The following is a 19,056-nucleotide window of genomic DNA, read 5'->3' on the forward strand; positions in this document are numbered from 1 at the left end:
TGGTGCAACATTACAGGCCACCTCAGACCACTGTCCAGAGCACTGTGCAGCATTACAGGCCTCCTCAGACCACCGTCCAGAGCACTGTGCAGCATTACAGGCTTCCTCAGACCACCGTCCAGAGGACTGTGCAGCATTACAGGCCTCCTCAGACCACCGTCCAGAGCACCCTGCAGCATTACAGGCCTCCCCAGACCACCGTCCAGAGCACTGTGCAGCATTACAGGCCTCCTCAGACCACTCTCCAGAGCACTCTGCAGCATTACAGTGAATGGCAAAAGCTCATATCATTGTATGACCTACTGCCCTCTTTGATCTACTCAGCCACCTTGAGGACTTTAAACAGAACACTAGCTACCAAGACCTTGCGACAATTGCACAGAGGATAAAAGAGAATGTAAACTAACGTTTTGCTTCATTCTTAGATCCAACTGATGTGTTCTCGCCACTTGCAGCAGCTGTTTGTTTTGTCAACCCTACTGTCTGTAAAACCCTGATGTGGCGGATGAGAATATTCAGGAACTGCTTAAAAAAGAGGCAGAGGAGTATGCAGTAAGAAAATCCACAAATCCAAATCCACACAGAGATTTTCCACATTCACATCCACATTCAGTGTCACAGGTGATATTTCAAGAGGCCGGTGGAATAGAGCAAGGGTCATGTTGGCACAAAGTCGAAGAACAAATAGAAGTGTTTTATTCTGCAGGTATTTCTATTTCTAACATAAGAAGCATACCTAATACTTGTGAGCTGTGCTTATTGCGATAGGTAGAATCAATATTTTCAACAACAGTTTTAATTGTCAATTTAAATTCATACGAAAAATGTGCATTGACAAATTTGACAATAAAGGTAAATATCACACAAAAGAGAAAAATAGATCAGTTAGGCTGGGTTCACACCATTGCGAATTGGATGCAGCAGGAGATTTTGACCGGCTTTCTATGGCGCCGGTTCGCATATCTCCGCAGCAGGTCCGGTGCGTTTTGTCTTTTGGTCCGTTTGAGGTGCGAATTTCCGGCTGAAATCAGACCTGAAACGGTGAACCAGCAAGCATCAGACCCCTGCTGTGAGACAGATCCATCTTGGGTGTGAACCAAGCCAAACTGTCAAAAAGGGCAGCCTTACATTGGGGTCCTGACCCTAGTAGTCTTTTTAGTGTGATATTTACCTCTATTGTGAGAGAGAGAGAGAGAGAGAGAGAGAGAGAGAGTTGATAAAAAGTGGTGACTGTGACTGATCCACACACTAATGGCATTATTGTAGACTGTGCACTTTTTCTTTGAACATATCTGATAATTAGAACTGTTGAAATAATAAACTGAAGGTAAACGGTTTCTTATTGTAGAAATAAGCATTACCCTCGAGTATTGGTTTATTATGCTGTGCCAGACTGCCAGGGACAGTGCCTGTGCTGTGTGCTTGTAGTTTCTGAAATGTTTTGCTGTGTTCTAAAAACCCCAAAAACTCTTTAAGTGATGATGCCAGTGCGACCATGCAGTGGACATTTACATGAACTTTAACAGTTCAAGAAACTGAACAGAAGTTCTGTTCAGTTTCTTGAACTGTTAAAGTTCATGTAAATGTGCACTGCATGGTGGCAACATTGCTCAAAGAGTTTTTGGGGGGTTTTTTTATTTTAACATTACACTTCTGTCAAAAAAAGCAATATTCTTGTAACGAAACTTGGTTTTGCTTAAGTAAAGAGCCATTATATAACGACTAAATCTGTGTCTGTAGTGCATGTTCAAACCCTAATACCATAAATAGTAACATATTTGATTTTTCACTCCAGGAGTATATAATGAGTTTGGAAATTGCAGAGAAATGCTTAAATTATGCATTACAATTTACCTACACCCATTAGATTTTAGACAACTAAAATTAGTTTTAGTCAACTAAAATGTACTGGGCATTTAGTCAACTTAATAAAACTAAAAAACGACTAAAACTAAAACAATTGCAGAAGACTAAAATGCCAGACTAAAACTAAATCAAAATTTGCTGCCAAAATTAACACTGCTGGTGAGCCTTGCTTGAATCTGTATTTTATACCCATATTCTGTTGTGATGTTAGTGATAAAGTCTACCTGTTAGTCACTTGACTCAACATATCATTCTCACCTGGTAAGTGTTTTGGAAAGCAGGAGAAAGGCATAATAAGTAGCCATGTTGTTAGGCCTACGACTACAAATGCAATCCACCACGCACCAAGCCAACGGGGGTCATCTGGAGAAAGCGAAGTACTTTAGGGAACATCACAGAAATGATATGTCAATATCATGAGTTATGACAAAATAAACCAGATTAGTGTATTACATTCAATTCTGTTAACATAGTATAATCAAGGACAAAAAAACTTGCAAATCTTAAATTTCTACACATAAAAACAGACATTTGTCAACATGGCCTAATCTGCTCCAACAAAATCTTCTGAATTGGGGTTTTCAGGCAAGAAGGTCCTGCTGTCTGTCCTCTGTAAAAAAGTGGAACCCCAGTCAAAAGTTTAGGATAGATTGCGGAAGGGTGAAGCCTTTCAAGTTTTTACTGCAGGTTGTGTCCCTATTGGTAATACTTCTTTTCACTTTGTATCTCAGTGAGAGTAAACGAGTGGAAATCTCTCCAGTGCAATGAACCTAAAATGCATATCCATGCAACAAAAACTTTGCAACTATGTGAAGGTTAGAAAGTCTTCTCAGTGTAGCCTAGTTTGAGCACACAGCTGCCTTGACTTAATAAGCTTGTATGTGATTCTGCATGGGAACTCCTTAACACATATTATATTATACAAAAACCCTTTCATACAAGTGTTCTCACAACATCCAGGTTAAAGCCCCATTGCTACCTTGAGTATCCAAGCAGTGACTGAATCTAACATGATACAATTGCTGCTCAGCTGACAATTTTTCAATTGCCTTCTTCAATTTTTCAGTCAAAGTTTGTTGGTTAGGTGGTTAGGTGGTTTGTTAGGTTGTGCCTACCTGGCCACCAAGGGCTGGATTTTCAACCAATTTAGGAGGATTCTGCATGTAGTTTGGATTTAATACTGCTTGAACAAAGAATATGCTTACAGGAAGGGCGAAAGAAGAGATGACTTCATCAACAAGCTGTTGCTTATTCATTATCTAATCACAAGCTGTGTAGGGCATACCTACCAAGAGTCCCAAATTTGCCAGGAAGGTCACATTTTTTTAGTCCCACCTCAGTTTTGTCCTAAGAGGTGTGCTGGAAATACAGGCTCTCTAAGTGGTTTTATGTATGAGACATCTAAACCTAGCACAAAGCTGCTCATTTTGACAGTCTGCTGACACTGTGTTGCATTACCTCTTCTTTCCATTAGTGTGTAGGGGGGTAGGTAGAGCATCTCTCCTGGACAGGCACTCTGGCTTCTGAATAGAATAAGTGCCTCTGTAATGCTATCACATCACATCGTGGGTGGGCTCCATGTCCACCCTTAGTATGTATGCCTACCACCTGCCAGCATCAGAGAATCGGAAAGAAGATAACTGCACCAATCAAGGGGATGAGATGTTGAGCAGCAGAGTTGTGCTGAGAGAAGGGGGGGAAGTTGTGCTCAAGGAAGTGGTGTGATGGGAGGACATTGGATGCATTTGTATGCAGTGGTGTGCTGGGAGGGGGGAAATTGAAGCATTGGTGTCCTAAGGGAGGGCATTTGTATTCTGAGGGGGGCATTGGAAGCAATAGTGTGCTGAGGGGACATTGGAGGGATTGGCATACTGAGGGGGGTCACTGGTGTGCTGGGGGTGGCACTGAAGGCAGGGGTGTGTTGAGGGGGAGCATTGGAGGCATTGGTTTGCTGGTGGACATTGAAGACAGCAGTGTACAGAGGGGGAGGGGGTGCATTGGAAGCACTGGTGTGCTTAGGGAGCATTAGGGCAATGGTTTGCTGAGGGGGCATTGGAGTGCTGGGGGGTTATTGGAGGCATTGATGAGCTGGGGGGTATTAAAGGCATTGCTGTGCTGGGGGGGAGCATTAACGACATTGGTGTGCTGGGTGGGCATTGGGGGCAGTGATATGCTGGGGGACATTAAAGAAATTGATGTACTGAAGAGAGGGCATTGGTGTGCTGAGGGGTGCATTGGGGGCAGTAGTGTGCTGAGGGGGGACATTGGAGACAGTGGTGTGCTGGGGGGCATTGGTGGCACTGGTGCATAGGGGGCATTGGAGGCATTGGTGTGCTGCGGGGGGCATTGGAGGCAGAGGATTTCATAGGGGGCATTGGAGGAGTGGTGTGCTGGGGGGGCATTGGTTTGCGGGGGGGGGGGTATTGGAGGCATTGGTGAGCTGGAGAGCATTAATACTGTAATAGCAGAGGTGAGTCGTGGGGGGGCACTGTATGCAGATGTGTGCTGGGGGGGGGTTGGAAAGCAGAAGTCAGCCTGGAGTGTCATTGGTGGGAGAGGAGTGCACAGCAGTCTGCTGGAGAGGGGGGATTTAGCTTCATAGTCGGCACTGGTCTGCTGGGGTATACATGGATGTGCTGGGGGGCATTTATTGGCAGAGGTGTGCTGATGTACAGAGGTATTCAAAGGAGTACATTAGTGGCAGGTGTGCTGAGGGGGTACATATATGTCCTGGAGGGGTACAGAGGAGTGCTGGGGGGGGATACAGAGGTATGCTGGGGGAGTACAGACATGTGCCAGAAGTGTGCTTGCACGTCATTCGTCAAAGCGAATCATGTGTGCCACATCATTTTTCATCACAGGGTATTTAAGGAAGCCCCAGGTCTTGCACCATTCAGCTGCACTCCCACCTGTTACTACTTTCTGCATCCTAATCTGTCCATCAAACCTGCAGAGTTGTGCACTCCCGGATTCATGCACTACTTTTAGTCTGATGCAGTGCAATTTGAGCCCATTCCAAATGAATGAGCTCAAATAGCACCACACTAAATGGCATGTGAATTGAACCGGAACATGCTGCGATTCATAGTGTGAACCAAGCTTTATATATGTTTAATTTAAGCTCAACTACAGGAATTCAGACAGCCACTGTCTAAACTGTCCTAGCTTTCTAGGGAGTTAAGTCCAACGATGTGCATGCCACCTCCTGGACTTATCTCTTTAACTTACCATTTTTTACATTTTTACTGAGTGCCAGCAGAATAGCTATGACTATACTTCCATTGCTTTTAGGTTAGGGATATGTTGTTTTAGAACCATGCCCCTTTAAATAAATGCCCCACCGCTAATTACATTTCTTCCCCCTCCTCCAGTGGCTGACTGGACACACATTAAAATGTTTCAGTGTGTATATCGCCCTGTCACCCCCTTATACTTACCTGAGCCCGATCTCAATCTAGCGCTGTGCCCATCTATCCTCTTTTCTCCCTGTTCTCACAGGCTTTACTAAGAGCAGCAAGAGTCATTGGCTCCCCCTGCTGTCAGTCAAATTCTGTGACAAGGGATTGGGGAGCAGGGTCAAGCCTCGCTATCTGTGTCTATATACGCAGACAGCAGGGCTCGGGATCAAGCCTAGAAATGTGCCATGATAGGAAACGGCTTTCTATGGTAGCACACTGAGAAGAGGAGGAGTCAGGAACACCGTCAGGGAACCCGAGAAGAGGAGGATTGGGGGCGCTCTGTGCAATTCCATTGCACAGAGCAGGTAAGTATAGCATTGTTTGTTATTTTAAAGGAAAACAAAGACTTTGCAAATGCTTTAAAGAAGGTGTCCCTGGAAAAATTAAATGTTGGCAACTATGATAGGACTCAAATTTGGTTGTACATTTGAAATCTTGATTTTTTTCGTCTGCAATTCAACTTTAATTTTTAGGTTTGACTCAAAACTACCATGAAGAATAAATGACCAGTCAAATCCCCTATATACACATCATCTTTTTAAATGCCTGAAGTAGCAGTGTTATCAGCCTAGAACAGGATTACAGAACACCCACTCTTCCTCTCTCTCTCTCGTGTTCTGTCAACAGTCAGCACAAGCATTAAGCACAGGAAGTTATCAGCTCACACGATTTGGGGCAGGATTAACATTTTTGTTTGCACTTATTGAACATATAAGGCATGGGTGCTCAACCTGTGGCCCCCCAGCTGTTGCCGAACTACAATTCCCATCATGCCCCTGCCTTTGGGAGTCATGTTTTTAAATATCAGCTTTGCAATGACTCATGGGACTTGTAGTTCCGCAACAACTGGAGGGCCACAGGTTGAGCACCCATGATATACGGTATAACGAAATGCTTCAAGGCATATTTACAGACCAAAAGGCATCAAATAAGAGAAGAACTTTATTAGGGTTTACATATTTTAAAATGATTTAAATAGGGCATGAAATATTTACTAGATAAATTAATGCACTTGCCTTTTCTCTTTTTCAAAGTCAATATAAATATTTAACGTCTGTGAACCAATTAAATAGCCAACTGCAGGGCCCACTACAGACATCCCATATGCAATTCCTGGAAAATAGGATCAAATATTAGATTTAGGTTTATTTGACATTATTTTGTAAGTATGTATTTTTGTATCTAACATTGAAAACTAATCTAAACATTGAAAGTATATATCTGCACTGAGATTTCCCCCAGCGCCTCCTTCCCCTGCAGCTGACATACACAAAGGAAAAGGTAAGCTTACACATCATTGACCTAATATAGGTACATGTCCATATTAGGTCTTTATCTCATAAGAATCCCCACTTTTGTAACTTCAGGGTTCAGACCGAATCCAAGGTCATCCTTAATAAATGACAAACACTTTATTTCCAGTATCAATATATAAGATATATATCAGAAAAGTTTAATTACCTATGTACAGTGAAGATTTGTGCGTTGGAAGGCTGTCATCAAAAAAAGCTGTTCCCAGAGTATATAATGGGGTTCCTCCAACTCCCATTAGCAGCTGACCAAGAATAAAGACATACAGGTAGTTTGAGAGGGAGGAACCTTTTTTTCCAGCACACTCCGCCCCAGTGCTGTTAAATCTGGATGTTTCACATAAATCTGGAAAATAAATTAATTTCTTAATGTATAGCACTATATTTTTTATAAAAATTGAAAAAAAATAAAAACACGCTAATAAATGACCTCATAAATAAAAGGGGTAAACAGCAAAACCTCCTGCGAGACATATACACAGTACACAAACATAAAAATATAAAGGATCACGCTAATCAAACAAATACATTCTGATAAAATATATATATTAAACAGTCCACAAGTGTTGTGATAATATATTGTAAACTCCTGGTGTCGATCTCCACCATCCACCACCTTGTAGTGATCTTAAACATCAGTGCCTCCACCAACAGCTGAAAAACTCGCTTACCAGGCCTTTCTCGAGATCCAGTTACTCTCCTGCACAGGATCACCACAGGATCACCACTTGGCACTGTGTTACATGTGGGAATTTCTCAAAATGAACTGAATGCTCCACATGGTGTAAAATCCTTTTAAAATGTATTGGCATCGAAAATATTGCACTTACAGCATCCGCAGATTACATGCACCTTTGGTTTAGTGTGTTGGCCGGCAAAAAAAAAACAAAACCGATCCTTCTAGGACACGTGTGGGATTGGTCATGTCAGCGCGTCGGTCCGCTCTATGCGTTTCGTTGACGTCATCCTGGGGTACTTTTTTTTTATATTACATGTCCAAATCACACTTGCATGAAGTTTCCTATGAATGAGTTTGTACTATAGCATTATGTACATATTGAGGCTTAGAGAATCCCTGCTTGGTCTGATTCTCACCACATCAACACAAGTGATGCCTGAATACGATACTCAGCTTGCAAAGACTAAGCCATATATATAAGGGACATAGTATTTTCCAAATTCTCTTTTTGCATTTTTATGAATTTGCAGTGAGCTTCAGGTAGCTAGGCTGTTGTTGTTCTCTAAGCATGGAGTGCTTTATTTCAGCCACTTGGATGAGTGGCTTCAGCTGGGTGTGATAGAGATATAATTCTGTGTTTAGGATGTTTAATATGTAGGCAGGCTTGTAGGGACTGCTGGCACATACTGGGAGAGATATTAAATATCTAAGGCACTTCTTGGCACATGATATTCCCTTCTGAGCTTTTGCCCTGCGGGATGCTGAAAGGATCTCCCTTTGTGGGAGAACCCCTTGAAGGTACCTTCTGCCTTGGAGTTCTACTTATGCCTAGAAGAAGCAAACTACAGTTGTCCCCCACAAATGAGGTGGTCACTGTCTGAATGGGAAGTTTTCCAAGCTGTCCTGCCTTGAATGCCTAAACTGAGATACCACTAGTATCTCAGTTGTCCAAAAGCCACACTTTTAAATGTCCAGCCGGTATATCCCTGTGGGAGAGAGACTTGGAAAGTCAAGAAAAACATGCAGAAGTTCAAGCACTGTGTTTTATGTAGCAACCTGCAGCCACCTTGTGCTCTCTCCACCCTCTTTTCTGATCTTTATACACATGTGCAATAAAACTTCTAACTAAAATTATTGGTGCCCATCATGCTGAACATCCTGAGAAAAGAAGCACTCCCTGAAGATTGTGCTTGAGACTTTTATTGTCAAACAAGAACAATTGGGTCCAATCACCAAGAGTACTAGACGATCATAAATATATTATTACCAGGGAGAGTGAAGAAAGCCAGGAACTAAGGAAAAATTAAACACTTTTATAGCCTTGCTCTACAGATCCATCACAGAATGGACAATTTTTCAGTTAAATAGGATAATTGCATTTTAAACTACATAAAAACAGGGGGTGTTTAAAGCCTTGCAGTCTATTTTCTTTAGAAAGCAGCAAATGCCTGAGTGAAAAACCCTGTCCTCTGCACAACAGAGCTGTCTATGTGGAAGCAGTGATCTCTCTGCAGAGTTCCAGCACACCCACAGATAAATCAGGCCTATAGATGTGCAATCAGTTCATGGAAGGAGGTTCATGCTTCCTGCTGATTGGAGAACTCTAGGTCTGAAATAGGGAGGGGGTGTTTTGGGTATCTACAGAGGGACCACGGCTTTCACATAGAGAACACGGTTCCCTCTTTGCATTATGCTGAAAGGGTAAAGGCTTTTCTACTCAGGCCATGGCTCGTTTTTTTTTTTAAGTGTTCACATGACCTTTGTTCTCAGATGCATAAGGTTCTTAGAAAACGAGGCATGTTGAAACAGCAGTACACTAATCCTCCCAGTAAATGGCTGTGCAGAGTGGTATGTCAGCACATGTTTTGTTCACTGAAGAACAAGCAGGCTGTTCTCCCAGCACAGCCAGAAAACTGGCCATGTTAGGGTGGATGTGCTTTCGTGCCTAGCTCGGTCAGTTTGAAATAGGAAAGCACAAGGACTGGCAGGATCACCAGGTATTTGACAGAAACAAAGCAATACTAAGAGAACAGTATACTGTTTAACACAAGTACATGGTACAGGTACAGACACACACCAGGAATATGAAATGTTGAAGTAATGTATTCTTTATTTTGGGCTTTCTGTTTCCTCTTTAGTCAACTCCTCTACTCATGCTGCTTATGAGTTGGAAAACTAAAGTCAACAGTTCTAGCACCTTTATGTAGACAAATCCAGACATGTTTTTTTCTAATACAGATTTCCTAAATACAGGACTGAATTTATTATTAGGCACAGACAGTAGACTTGTGTCTATAGGTAACAGAGGTTGCCTTTCCCTCTGTAGTTACTAGCCACACATTCATTCATGATCAAAATGTTAATATATTTTATCTAGCTATACTCTATGTATAATCTCTAGTATATCTTCTTTTTATTTTTTATAAATTATAGTTGTGGCTGTGCATAATGTAAATTTTTTTTAAATTTAGGTTTTCCCAAGCACAAAAAGCTGTTTAATGTGATGCTAGATTGTCCATCATAAATAGGCGGGTCCAAAGAGTCATTACTTTAAAAAACAAATGTAATAGAACAAAAAAGGTAATAGAATTGAGAAGACAAAGCCTGTACATACATATATATATATGTTGATGGAAAGGTTCGCAACCAGACCTTGCTTATTATTTTAAAGAGCAGCGTCATATTGAAGATAAATATTGACACCTGTGTTTTCTTGAGGGACAGTAAACAGCCAATGGATGTTTAAGCACTAAAGACAGTCTTATGTGAATCTAAATGTATCTATGCCATTAGCTCCACCAGTACCATAATACTAATATAATGTAGGAATAAAACATATACATATTTAAAAGAATTATAAAAGAAAAAAAGCACTAACAACCAAAAATCCATACAAAAAATGCAGATATTAGTATCCATAAATTATGCATAATAATCTCCGCACCAAGTGAAGAAATTTTCTATATTTGACTAATGTTCTTCCAGTAGTGCATCAATTCACACCACCACCACAAATGCACACTCACTGCCAACCCATTGACCTCTAACTAAAAGAGGAGCTCCAGTCTGTAAAAAAAATAAAAAATGAATAGTATTTGTAGCTGCTGACTTATGATATAAGGACACTTACCTGTCCAGGGATCCCACGAAGTCAGCACCCCTAGCCAATTTGTCAATCAGCTCTGGATGCAGGCGCCAGCCTCTGTAGTAAAGGAAACAGGAAGTGAAGCCTTGTGGCTTCACAACCTTTTTCCTACTGCGCATGCGCGATTCACGCTGCACTTTCTGAATAGTCCTGCCATCTTCTGGGACCTCTGTGTGTCCCAGAAGGCAGCGGGAGAAGGAGGAGGGTCTGGAAATGCCGTAGATTGCCGTAAGGCGGTCTTACCCGGAAGTGGGAGTGGGTACCTGTCAAAATCAGGTACCCTCTCCCCCAAAAAATGCCAGTGGAGGGGGGGTGTGAACAAGCGGAGCTTCCCCTTTTGGGTTGAGTTCCGGTTTATGAAAGGTCAATAAACGCTGTGGGATAAGCCAAATAGTCCTCCAAATTGATCACACCATTCATTAGTAGATCTTCTGAGACACAATCCTATCCTCTTTATCGCTCCAGGGAACACCACAACATCCGACCCCCAGAGATATATAAACTAAGTGTAGTATTTTATTAAGCAGGTGAAAAGCATAAAAAAGGTATTCTGCTTACTTTTAAAAGCGCCCAGCCTCAGAACCAATATAAACAGCCTTAAAAGGAGCTAGCACCACCATGTCTCCAACTGGGAGCTGGCGTACGTTACAAACACTGGAAGCCACCGGGCCCAGTGGCTTCCTGAAAATGCAATTGGCAAAACTAGTTGACGCTCCACATATGCTGTCACTTTTGGGTCCATTTTGACGTCACATCCAGCTCAAACTTAGGAGGATAGGATGATGTCTCAGAAGATCTACTAATGAATGTTGTGATTGATTTGGAGGATTATTTGGCTTACCCCACAGCGCTTATTGACCTTTATTAAGTTAGAGGTCACTGGATTGGCGATGAGTGTGCATTTTTGGCGGTGGTGGTGGTAATGTGAATTGATGCATTACTGGAAGTACATCAGTCAAATACAGAAGATTTCTTCACTTGATGTAGGGATTATTACGCATAATTTATGGACACTAATATTTGCATTTTTTATGGACTTGGTTGTATTAGTGTTTTGTTACTTTTCATTTAAAATTAATGAAGGTGGAATTTTCACTTTAAGGAGGGCAGTGTCACATTTACATGAGTCACATTAACAGGGCCAGCGCCTTTAAACACAATATTTAAAATAATGCTTTAAAAGAGAAAATAGTTTGATGTCCACATTTCTCTATGTATTCAGTCATTAGACAATTAATTCAGCAGTGCTCTGGGCCATCCAAAGAATAAATGGAATAGCTTAATCTAACCTCAAAACCTTACTAGGGTAAATTTTGTTTTGTATTATTACTGTCTTTTTATTGAGAAAAATCATTTTTGTTTTTCTCCTATCTAGAGTAGTTACACCATAAATGCAAAACATTGCTCAAGTTAACAATTCAGCATCCATAGGTTTTGCTAGCTGCAAGCACATCATGGTAAAATACAGTTGGGGCCATAAAATGAGAAATCATAGACAGAGGTAAGGGGAATATTGATTAGAAAAGCAAGATACATATATCAACTGAGTAACACAGTCAGAGAGTATCAGCCTGTTATAAGAGAGGTCTACTATATGGATTAAACTCTTTTCCAAGTGAGGGAAACTAAACATTGTGCTTTGGTGAGAACATATGGCAACAATTGTTTAGATGCCTTGGAAAAAACTGGAGGAGGGAAACCTTAAAGGTACGTTTTAGGCATAAATGGAATCCAGGCATCAAAACATTGATGGAGTAGGTTATGAACAGCCTGCCAATAAGGTAGGATAAGGGGCAATACCAAAATATATGTTGGATTGTGCCAAGAGCTTTCTTGCAGCACCAACATCTATCATCAGCCGAAGGGTAAAGAGTGCACAGCCTATTTGGGGAATAATACCAATGGAAAAGTATATTGCATTGATTCCCTTTGTACAAAATACATATTGAGCTTTTGGCCGCTTGGGACAGGGTTAGATTTTATTAACTACTAAATATTATTTATTACAGCAACTTAAGAAAAAAGTTTGTGAAACAATAAATTCATTTATTTTATAAAAAATTTATATGAAACCAAATAGAAAATGCTCCCACTCAAATGTTATACTCATCTTTTAAAACAGTTTATTAACTTACCATTATATCGGTTTCCATACTGGTATGAACTGGTAGTAAAATGAGGTATGGAGAACACTATGGATCCCAGTCCAATCATAAATGCTGAAAAGGCAAGCCATCTAGGCTTGTGTCCTCTTTGTCCATAAAAAGACACAAAAAGTGCCAAAACACAAAATGCAATGTCGTAGCTGGCAGAGACAAGCCCAGTGAGGGAACTGTTTAAGTCATAACGTTTCTCAATAGTAGAGATGACTACATTTACCAGGCCATTCACAGCAGTACCTGCAAAAGAAAAAGACAGGGGGCAGTGTAACCAGCAATTACTAATGCAGATATAAATTATTCATACTGTTTGATACTGGAAAAATGTACATGTTGCTAGGAAAATAGTTTGAAAGGTTGATGGCAAGAAAAACTTGGGTCCATAAGGAATGCATAGGGGTTGATTTACTAGGATTTAAGGCAACTCCACTTTGCACTACAAGTGCACATGGAAGTGCAGTTGCTGTAGATCTGAGGGGAAGATCTGAAATGAGGGGAAGCTCTGCTGATTTTATCATCCAATCATGTGCAAACTAAAATACTGTTTTTTATTTTCCTTGCATGTCCCCCTCAGATCTACAGCGACTGCACTTCCAAGTGCACTTGCAGTGCACTTGTAGTGCAAAGTGGATTCGCCTTTAGTAAATAACCCCTCTAGTGGTATATTTTTTGACTGATCCTGCCCATTTCGTCAATGGACAACTGTCTAGATTACAGCAGACAACCCACACTAATTGAAATTTAGGAAAAATTCTACCAGTTGGCTTTTTTTTTTTAGCTCACAAAAGTCCCTACTCAACTGCAACACGAACAAAAAAGTCTATTGGTTAAAGATGACGATCCTTCAACAGGAACCAGTCATCAATCAGTGCTAATTGGTACCATAAGCCTTATTTGACACAGCATTAGCAGTTGCAAAACCTTCTAAGTTTCCAGCAGCTGTCTTGCAGCCATTTTAAACATTATCTTTTTTCAGTATGGAATTGTTGAATGAAGATCTTAAAGAGACCCTATCTGTAAGTTTTACTTCTAAATGTTAAGCCTTTACACAATGCCATAAAAATAGTAAATACATATACTACCTAATATCTTTATTTACTTCTTCATTTATTATTAAGCACTTCAATATGGAGCAAATGTGCCAGCTGTAGCTTTAACAAGATTTTAGCAGGATATAGTCAATTCCAGCACTATATGAATCTAGCAATATACAGCAGTAGTATAATTCATCGAAAAAAGTTGTACTTTTATCATTAAAAAGCAGTCCTTGAACTTCAGTTAAAGAGAAACTTCACTCCCACCCTGCGTTTTTTTTTTACACCCTCTTACCATTTATTATGGCTTATCTTCATTTCACATACACACATACCCAGCGAATCAGTATTGTCCTTCTGAGATTCACTGCACAAGTATAACAGCCCAGGTCTCACTTGGTGCTCCTCAGTAAGTGTGAGCCAGGTGCCTGCAAAGCCACAATGACATGCGCCAGCTCCCCCAAAAGCTACCGCGGGTCCCTACTCCTGCGGCCTCCGGGGACATGTGATTGGAATATCCCAAGAAGATGCAGGAGAAGGGACAGGTCATTGTCACCTAGGTGAGAAACACAGCAGGGCAAGGGGTAGGGCCAGCTAACAAAAAAATTAACAAAGGAAAAAAATGGAAGGAGTGCATGGACCTAAAGGCCTAATGTCCGCTTTAAAGTGGAACTAAACCCATGAATTTAACAGTTTCAAAAAAATAATTAGACTCCAGACATGCCGGGAATGCTAAACATCACATTTGCTTGTGCTCTCAACCAAACTGCCATACCATCCAATGGTTGGTGTCATAACTGATCACATGTGCAGCACCATGGCAGTTCAGATCAAACAGAGGCTAAGATGGCAGCTTTGTTGGCTGATCTTCCCCCAGTGATCAGACTACAACATTTTTTTAACAAACAGTGGTGCTTTATTGAGAAAAAAGTAAGAAAACAAATAACAGATTACAGATGTATATAGATTGACAGGTCAGTATATCATCTTGCCATATACATTAAGTATAACACTGGATTTGAAATCGTAAGAGTGTATATAGTCCACCAAGACTCATAGCATAACAAGATTAGTGATTTCTAAGTGTAGGACTCTGCACATAGTATAACAATTTATTTAAGACATCAATTATGTCGAGGTCAGATAACTCTCTCTATATATATAATATACAATATGTGCTCAGATTAAAGTCCAAGGAGCCCAGACCTTCTCAAACTTCCAATGGCAACCCCTATTAAAATAGGTCATTTTGTATAGAGGCAGGGCCGTGTTGACCATCACCTCCCATGCAGCCACCTCTGGTCTAATAGGAGGTAGCCATTTCAGCAGTATTTCTTTTGGCATAGTACAGGAGGTGCGATATAAGCAGCTTCAAATGATCAAACTACAACATTACAACTTTCAAGCACGTTACAAGATGAGAGGGTACAAGCAGGAAGTTGATCTATATCAGTATTTGTGAAAAGGCAGTAAGGAGCTATTAAAGCTGAACTAAACCCTCCTGACATTTACAGCCAATGAAGCTGCCATCTTAGCTTCTGCCTAATCTGCCTTGGTCAAGCCATCTGATGGATTGACAGTGCAGATGATCACACAATTGTGACAGTTATCATTCACAACATGCCTTGCATATAACTGTTTTTTCCCCCTTTTTTTCCCTTTTTTACTTTTTTTTCTTTTAATATATTTTTATTAAGACTTTCATCATAAAGAGTCACACCAAAAAAAAAAAATAATACATTAAGTATATTAAGTATATTTAGTGGCAAGTTTATGGCTCTTAGTATACATTGCCATAAGAAATATTAAGACAAAACTGCAAATATACATTAAAAAGTTAAATACCAAAAACCATGGTTAGATGTAGTGTAACTGTTTTGGGAAATGCTTAAATCAATTAGGTTAGTTCTGCTTTAGCCACATGACCTCCGGAAGATTTACCAGCCCAGGGGCGGCCCATCCATTAAGGGAAAATGAGACGCCGCCCCCTCTATTCACGCCACCCCCTAAATCAAGTCAAGTCAAGCTTTATTGTCATTCTACTACACGTGATGATATACGGTAGAACAAAATGTTGTATCTCACAGGGCCACGGTGCCACATACTCATTAAACATAATTCTAAATATACAAAGAATAAACCACAGTGAAGAACTTAAAATAAAAAAAAAAATAATTATAAACCTATACACATCTGGGAACTACGTAACTGTACATATACTGTGTATTTCTAATGCCCTGTACACACGGTCGGATTTTCCAACGGAAAATGTGTGATAGGACCTTGTTGTCGGAAATTTCGACCGTGTGTAGGCTCCATCACACATTTTCCATCAGAATTTCTGACACACAAAGTTTGAAAGCTTCCGATCGTGTGTACACAAATCCGAAGCACAAAGTGCCATGCATGCTCAGAATAAATAAAGAGATAAAAGCTATTGGCTATTGCCCCGTTTATAGTCCCAACGTACGTGTTTTACGTCACCGCGTTCAGAACGATCGGATTTTCTGACAACTTTGTGCGACCGTGTGTATGCAAGACAAGTTTGAGCCAACATCCGTCGGAAAAAATCCATGGATTTTGTTGTCAGAATGTCCGATCAATGTCCGACCGTGTGTACAGGGCATAAGAGTCTTTGTAGCAACAAGTGTTTATAAAAGTGTCTAGTGCATATTCAAGAGTAAAAAGGAGGGGAAGTGAGATGTTCCTGGTCACATTATATAGATTGTAGAAGAGGTTTCAAAGAGGATTGGAGTTGAGGGCTCTCACAGCCTGGGGGAAAAAACTGTTGGGCCGTCTGACAGTCCGGGCTTTGATACCCCGGTACCTTCTATCTGATGGTAAGAGCTGGAAAAGACTGTGGGAGGGATGAGTAGGATCCTTCACGATACTAATAGCTTCGCTGGAGCATCCTGTATAGAAAATGTCCAAGATGAAGGGGAAAGAGACACCAATAATCTTTTCAGCCCTCTGCACTAGCCGCTGCAGGTTCTTGCGGTCAGCAGAACTGCAGTTCCCATACCAGACAATGATGCAGCTGATCAGCACGCTCTCAATGGTTCCCCTATAGAATGTAGTAGAATGGTAGAGGGAGACCGGCTTTTTTACGGAGGCGGAGAAAATATAGGCGCTGTTGTAAATAATGTTACGGCCGCCACGGTCACCCCATATTAATGCGTCTGGCCCCTTTCAAGATTACAGCGATGGGGGTGTTTTTTTAAAGCACTTAATTAGAGCCATAGGCTCTAATAGGCTTTAAATAGGGTGGACTCATGGTGCAATGCATTACGCTCTGAGCCCACCCAGGTGTGTTAGAAAAGCAAATGAATATTCACTTTTCTAAAATTAAATCGCCTCTCCGCCAATCAGGAGCTGAAAAGACAGGCAATCCTATTGAATGCCTAGCAGGAGGAAAGAAGTGACGCATGGCAGAAGCATGGAGGACACAGGAGCCGCCACCTGACCCGTCGCCCATCCCACAGCTCGCTGCTGCCTGACCTGCGCCCATCCCACAGCTCGCCGCCATCACTCGCTGCCTAACTCGCTACTAAGATGGGGTAAGTGCCGGGCAGACAACGAGGGTGCGGGCTGGCAGGGGGGATGCTGGTTAAAAGGCGCCGGGGGGTTGTTTAGGGTTGTGCTTGTTAAGTGCTGCAGGGGGTTGGGTTGTGCTGGTTAGGTTCCAGTTAGGTGCTGCCAGGGGGTCACAGTGGCTGCAGTTGATGGACACAATGAGGTTGCAATTGATGTGCACAGTGGTTGCAATTGACGGGCACAGCGGCTGCAATTGAAGGGCACAGTGGCTGCAATTGATAGACACAGCGAGGTTGCAATTGATGGACACAGTGGCTGCAATTGATGAGCACACTGGCTGCAATTGATGGGCACAGTGTCTGCAACTGATGGGCACAGTGTCTGCAATTGATGGGCACAGTGGTTGCAATTGATGGGCACAGTGGTTGCAATTGATAGACACAGTGGCTGCAATTGATGGGCACAGTGGCTGCAACTGATGGGCGCAGTAGCTGCAATTGATGGGCACAGTAGCTGCAATTGATGGGCACAGTGAGGCTGCAATTTTTGTTTTTTTCAGTATTTTTCAGAATTTTTCAGTTTGTTTGCACCCCCCAAAAAATTTTGAGCACCAACTGCCACTGCCCTCCAGCCCCCCACCCTCGCCCTTCATGACCAGGACATTTTTTTGTTATATGGCACTGTGTTACACAAATGAAATTTATATCATTTTTTTTTCCATGAATAGAGCTTTCTTTTGGTGGTATTTGATCACCATTGGGTTTTTTATTTTTTGCGCTATAAAGGAAAAAAGACCAAAAATTTGGAAAAAAAATTTTACTTTCTGCTATAAAACAAATACAAAAAAAAAATGTCTTCATCAATTTAGGCCAAAATGTACACTGCTACATATTTTTGGTTAAAAATCCCAATAAGCATATATTGATTGGTTGCGTGAAAGTTATAGCGTCTACAAATGATGATATGCAGTATATACTGGGATTTTTATTTACCTGTATTTATTTTTATATACTGGTAATGGCGGAAATCAGCGACTTATAGTGGGACTGCGATAGTATGGCTGGCAATCTGACACTAACTAACATGTTTGACACTTTTGAACCAGTGACACTAATACAGTGATCAGTGCTAAAAAATATACACTGTCACTGTACTAAGGACACTGGCTGGGAAGGGCTTAAACATCTAAGCCGATCTAAATGTTTGATGAACAAGTGTTTATGTGTGTAGTGTACTCTAAAGTTGCCACAAGTAAACTGGAATCCCCCACCATGCACACCAAATTTTCAAAGGCATTTTCAACCCACCTCGCTGCAGCTGCCCCTTTCACTAGCCCTCCAGACTAACTTCTCCCCACATTCTTCCTCCTCGCCGATCAGCTTCCTCCTCGCCCATCAGCAGGTACAGGTCATCCATTGGCCGGCACCCGCTAAGCGGCTTGTGCTGTGACTAATCACCCCCTACACAGAAAAGCAGAATCATATATATATATATATATATATATATATATATATATATATATATATACACGCACACACATGATTCTGTGTAGCCGGCCCGCACTATTGCAGTAAACAGTACACTACAGTGCGCGGTCAGCAAGCGGTTAAGGATCAGATTACATGCAGCCTGTTTATTCTCTTCATAGATATTCCAATGCTACGTTCCATTATAGGAAAAGCTGTAAAAAAATAAAATATTTCTGCCAAATCTCTTTTTTTTCTTCTGATATTATACAGGCACTCACTGTCATTACCTTGTCAGGAGTTAAAATTGTGTTCTTAGGCTGTCAAAATGCAGTTAAAGACTGTTGTTTGCTAATAGCACACCTACTTTTTGGTTTATGCTTAGCTATGCTTAGCTATACAAAC

The 19,056-nt window shown here is 41.3% G+C and overlaps 1 protein-coding gene across 1 annotated transcript in view; it reads right to left on the bottom strand.

Moving 5' to 3' along the window:
* SLCO4C1 (solute carrier organic anion transporter family member 4C1) overlaps positions 1–19,056 on the bottom strand; it is a 121,937-nt gene that overhangs the window by 81,150 nt on the left and 21,731 nt on the right. Inside the window, exons 2-5 of the mRNA XM_073624568.1 lie at positions 12,594–12,857; positions 6,786–6,980; positions 6,341–6,437; positions 2,125–2,246 (exon numbers count right to left, since the gene is read on the bottom strand). Coding sequence (XP_073480669.1) covers positions 2,125–2,246; positions 6,341–6,437; positions 6,786–6,980; positions 12,594–12,857 — 678 coding nt within the window. The remainder of the gene's footprint in view (positions 1–2,124; positions 2,247–6,340; positions 6,438–6,785; positions 6,981–12,593; positions 12,858–19,056) is intronic.

Source organism: Aquarana catesbeiana, linkage group LG01, assembly GCF_042186555.1.
Source record: "Aquarana catesbeiana isolate 2022-GZ linkage group LG01, ASM4218655v1, whole genome shotgun sequence".
Lineage (NCBI taxonomy): Eukaryota > Metazoa > Chordata > Amphibia > Anura > Ranidae > Aquarana > Aquarana catesbeiana.